This window comes from Nanorana parkeri, unplaced genomic scaffold, assembly GCF_000935625.1.
Source record: "Nanorana parkeri isolate BGI_ZX_2015 unplaced genomic scaffold, ASM93562v1 scaffold5, whole genome shotgun sequence".
Lineage (NCBI taxonomy): Eukaryota > Metazoa > Chordata > Amphibia > Anura > Dicroglossidae > Nanorana > Nanorana parkeri.
The window spans coordinates 156,250-161,803 of record NW_017306273.1 but is presented as its reverse complement, the minus strand read 5'-3'; the positions used below and the strand labels follow the sequence as shown (position 1 = coordinate 161,803).

Sequence of the window (5,554 nt, the reverse complement as noted above, 5' to 3'; positions counted from 1 at the left end):
ATATATATATATAATTTAGACCTACAGTATATAAGGACTGTCTTCTTCCAGCAGTTTGTAAACTCCTGTGCATAGAAGTTATTACCAATGACCTCCGGTAGGAAAGATATGAAGTCAAGCAGGTATGTTGAAAGGAAGCCTACATTGTTCTAGCTCCTAGTTTGTCGATAGGCTGATGTCATACTACTGATTATGATACAGTGCCAGCAGTAGAATCATGAGGTGCAGAAACCACGTTCCATAATGGGTGTCCCTTAATCTCCATCCTGGAGCGCTGCAGAATATCGCTTGCTAGCAAGGAAGCAGCAAATAAGAGACATTTTGCTGGTCTGGCCAGCAGAGGAGGTAAGTGGCCTTTTAGTGATCCTGTCCCTGGAGAGTTTTTACCTGCAGCAGAATTGCTCATGTGACACGGTCCTTACAGCACACACAAGCAGACTGAATGTGAAAATTGCAATCTGTCCTCTACAGAGATAATGTGTTTTAAGTACCGGTACCCTTCCAGGCAATGTTCAGATTTGATGATCGAAACTTCAAGAAAACATACATAATGGGTTGGAAGCATCGCACACTGCTCTCAGGTTATTTCTGGAATAATAAATACTGAGAGAAAACAAAAAGCATTCAGTGCACTTTGATGTGTATTCCAAATTGAAATAACAGTGATAAGATTCACACTCTCAGTGTCTGCAATGGTTTTCTTGCAGTGAACAGACACATGACGTTGATTGAGAAAAGCCACATACAGTACATTGTACGGAGACACAATGGGCTGCAAGATATATTCCATCTACTTCCTCCAAACGCCCTTGTATCCGGATCAGAGAAAATCCCTGGCATTCTGCATGGAAGAGATGACACAGGTGAGCTGTAAAATAATAGCAATCAATCAATGAATAAATGTATCCACACTTTGGTAATTATGCTACTGGTATTAATGTATGTACTAATCATCCTGGACTGATGAGGTAAGTCTTTATCAAATGTCTTACCACATACTAAGTTGGCAGCACTATAATCGCTTATGAATGCGACTGCCCGAATTATCTTGCCTACCAACCGCTATTCTAACTCCTCCTCTCTCAGTCTCTGCACTGACTCCCTGTTGATGCAAGGATTACATTTATACTTCTAATCCTCATTTATAAGGCCCTCAGTTAGTCTGCAGCTTATCTTGTTCCTGTTTATATTCCATTAATACTTTCACATTTGCTAATGGTCTACTGCGTTTATCCTTCTTTGTTAACACCTACCAGTTTTATAATCCCCTAAGGGGAGCAGTGCGTTCACTCCTCAAATTATCATTAAATTAAACTAATATTAGGCAAAAAGGAAACTTAAACAGTGAATATTGTACTTCGCTCCCTTACGCTGGTGGTTAGTGGCAGAAATGCTCTTTGTGTTGGAGGCTAATAAAGATGGACCCCCTAACATTGGTGGTCACTGTAGTGCCCCCTTACATTGGAGGTCAATAAAGAGCTATCCTCTTACTTTGTAGGGCAATGTAGATGATGTCCCCCTAAGATTGTGGGTCACTGTAGTGTCCCTTTACATTGGAGGTCAGTGAAGAGCTAGCTTACTTTGTAGGGCAATGTAGATGCCACCCCAAGATTGTGGGTCACTGTAGTGTCCCCTTACATTGGAGGTCCGTGAAGAGCTATCTTCTTACTTTGTAGGGCAATGTAGATGCCCCCCTAAGATTGTGGGTCACTGTAGTGTCCCCTTACATTGGAGGTCCGTGAAGAGCTATCTTCTTACTTTGTAGGGCAATGTAGATGCCCCCCTAAGATTGTGGGTCACTGTAGTGTCCCCTTACATTGGAGGTCAGTGAAGAGCTATATTCTTACTTTGTAGGGCAATGTAGATGCCACCCCAAGATTGGGGGTCACTGTAGTGTCCCCTTACATTGGAGGTCAGTGAAGAGCTATTCCCTTACTTTGTAGGGCAAGGACGATGCCTGCCCCTCATCATTGGTGGTCACTGTATTGCCCCTTACATTGTAGGGTAAGGAAGATGTCTTCCCTGGAGAAGTCCTCTCTTATATCAGTGGTCAGTGGGTACAACAACTATTACATTAGTGCTGAAGTGCCACCTTACATAGTTTGGAGAAGTGCCCCCTTACATTGTTGACCAGGGAAGAAGGGTCTTTTTACATTGGTAATAAAGTTATGTTACTTTGGTGTTTGCTGGGAAGAAGAAAAGTGTTGTACATTGGAGGTCAGTGGAGGAGTGCCCCCTTGCATTGGTAATCGGTGGAAAAGGAACACTTAGCAATGGCAATCAGTGGAAGAATGAACAACTTATATTGGTAGTTCATGTGATAAAGAATGCCCCTCATTTTGGTGGTCAGAAGAAAACCATATTACATTGGTGGTCACTGGGAAGAACATTTTTCTTGATAATTAGAAGAAAACTGTCCTCTTACATTGATGATCAGTTTGAAGAAGAAAACCTCTAACGTTGGTGGTTATTGGGAAGAATGCCCCTTACAATGGTTTTCAGTGGGAAGAATTCTTCTTACATTGGGGGGTCAGTGGAAAAAAATGCCCCTTACATTGGTGGTCAGTGGAAAGAATGTTGCTTACATTGGTGTTGAATGGAAATAATTGCACCTTAGAAATAGCTAGAAAAACACTTTAGTGTTAGTGGGTACCTATCTGAGAGACAAGAAAAGAGGGCTTACTGGTCAAGTTACGTTGGCACTGGATCTATAGATGTAGCATTGGGCAAAAGATAATTTCACTCAAACTGCTCACCATAATTATCATGATCTTGAAGGCTTGGAAATTTCCAGCAGCACACCTTTGTGAAAAAGAATAGTTTCCAATATTAACATGAATATAGAAGCATCACAAGCCAACGCCTTAAGAAAAGGAATCCAGAAAAGTCATCTAATGAAACACTGCACCACTTCACTGCAGCAGCTGTGTATATTATTGATATAATAATAATAATTATTATACAGGATTTATATAGCGCCAACAGTTTGTGCAGCACTTTACAATATAAAAAATACATTACAATCACAATACAATTCAAGATAAGATGGTAAGGAGGGCCCTGCCCTTGAGGGCTTACAATCTAAAAGGGAGGGGCAAGTGATACATGCGGAGGTAGCTGTGTGGGGATGAATTGTTTGATAAAGTGATAGTACGGTGGTTAGGTTGAGGCGGGATAGGCTTCCCTGAAGAGATGAGTCTTAAGGGAGGCCTTAAGGCAGTGAGAGTGCGAGATAGTCGGACAGGTTGGGGTAAAGAGTTCCATTAGGATGGGAGAGACTCTAGTGAAGTCCTGGAGGCGAGGAGGAGTTGACAAGGGAGATGGAAAGCAGAAGGTCTTTTGAAGAGCGGAGGGGTCTTTATCACATTCAAAAGTCTATATGGTGTGTGGACACAACATCCTTACTAATGATCACAATCCCTCACAAGCCCTAGTTACTTCTAGAGCATTGCTAATTCTAGATCCATTACGCCATTCAAATGATAAGAAAACATTGGCCAAGTTCTTAGTTTTTTTTAACACAGCAGAAGTACGTACCATTGATTTGACAGCATGCAAGTTTGCACAAGCTAGTCGGGTTTTCATTACAGTGCGGGCCTGAGGTGGCCTTGTTTAACACTAGATGCCTTACAGCATAAAGAAGGAGAGATGGCACTGACCTAAGGGCTGTTTTCAAAGAAGCTGAGCAATGTTCTGTATTTCCACTTGAATGTGTCTGCTAATTTACTGACACTTCAAGCCCCTCCAAAAAGTAGCGGCGCATGTAAGCACTTGAATGCAGCAATGGAAAAACACAAGCCATTTATGCTATTTCTATTGTTAAACAAGTGGAGAGGGAATATAAATGAATAATCGGGACCCAAGCACAGCTGCTCAGACCCTTCATATATCAACACTAGCGTCTCCACCGAGATATACAAACAACCCCAACACCGTACAGTATTTTCCGCGTCCAATCCTCCACAGACAGATTTACAATACAAGTTCATTAATTTCTTTACGTAGACAGGTTTATTAGAATTTTTATGAGCCAGCTGAACAGCAAATACTAGATTAACATGCTTGCTGCTGTGGACTCGAAGTTTATAAGTGTTAGCAATTCTTATTACGCTGCGATCACTTGTTCCTATAGTACTGTTAGGCCTAAAGCTGAACTCCGGGCTAAACAAATATTGACTAAATAAAAGGGCGTGTGTATGTTTACTTGAATCATGACGTTCTTTGTCTATTTCTTCTAGATCAGTGCAGTATTCTGTTTTGAAACAAATCCTGCACTTTGCCTGTAATGCAGACCAGCCACTGCTGCTATCTTTCTTTGTGTAGGGTAACTGGTCTTGTATCTGCCCACTTGCAGTTTTTTTTCAGGCAGACTGTAGTGAGTGGATCTTCTGAGTCCCGCCTACAGCTCTGCTCTTTGAACAGGCTATGAGCAGACCAGTCAGGGCTGTCCCTATAATTTTGCCTCAGGGGGCATCTCTTTAGGTCACATGAGGGGGTGGCAGGCAGACAACATGGCCACTCTGCTGCACAATGTTTGCAGTGTGCCTGCTGCCACCTTTCCGCCCAGAGCAGCCCAGGTTGCTAGGAGCCCGGTCGCTCGGGTCCGCGTCCCGCCCAGCTCCTGGCAACCAGTGATATTACTGGCTGCCAGGAGCTTGGTGGGACGCCGGCCAGAGCTGAAGCCAGAGCTAGGCAGGGAGATGATGCATATGACCCCCTGCTGCACTTCCTCCACCTGGCACCACCAGCAACCTTCTCCTCAGCCGCCTGTGATCCCAAACAGGGATCATGAAACAACAGCAGGGGGAGAGAACCTGGGGAACCTAGACCATGATGTCCCACTCGCTCGGATGTTTGTGCTGCGGAGTTAATATTTGTCTCATCTTTCAGGATTGGTTATCCAGGGGTCCCACATTTTCCGGAACTTTCACAGAATCAGGATCGATTGCAGATGTGTTTGTTTGCCAAGTACTAAGACATTGTTAGCCTATCTTTTTTTTTTTTATCCTTCCGTAGGAGATGCCTTGAAGAAACCGCACCTCCAGAAAACGATCACTTGTCACTTAGACAGACTCTATCTGATGATGTATCCATCACTAGAGAAGTTTGAAGAAGAATTGCTTATCCTGGTTAATAGTGATTGCTTGCCTAAGGTAAGTGGAGAGGCTCTTTATGGCATTGTGGGAAGCTTCTATGTTAGGCATAATTGATTCTCCTCCCATACTTCATCATACCACTAACTAGTTGGTACTACGGTACCCTTCCTTTTAATTTAAATTCTGATTGACTGTCAACACCTGGCACTCATACCCTCAAGGTCCAAATATCCGCTGCTATATAGATTTATTTAAATGCATAACACCTTCACTGGGGGCTATTCCCTCTGTGGTGGTCCTAGGGAGTAAGCAGTGGAAATAAGGGTTCTCCGATGGTGAGGACCTGGTCCTCATGTGGCTCCCTCTATATCCCCTGCAGGACCTCCTTGTCCTGGGCCATTGTCTGACATAGGTTGTATATTCGTCAGGGACCTCTGTTTTGAACATATTGGGAAATC

General features: G+C 43.2%; 1 protein-coding gene across 1 annotated transcript in view; it reads left to right on the top strand.

Moving 5' to 3' along the window:
* NPHP4 (nephrocystin 4) overlaps positions 1-5,554 on the top strand; it is a 203,176-nt gene that overhangs the window by 54,623 nt on the left and 142,999 nt on the right. Inside the window, exons 5-7 of the mRNA XM_018576510.1 lie at positions 281-345; positions 708-863; positions 5,017-5,153. Of these exons, the coding sequence (XP_018432012.1) occupies positions 281-345; positions 708-863; positions 5,017-5,153 (358 nt within the window). The remainder of the gene's footprint in view (positions 1-280; positions 346-707; positions 864-5,016; positions 5,154-5,554) is intronic.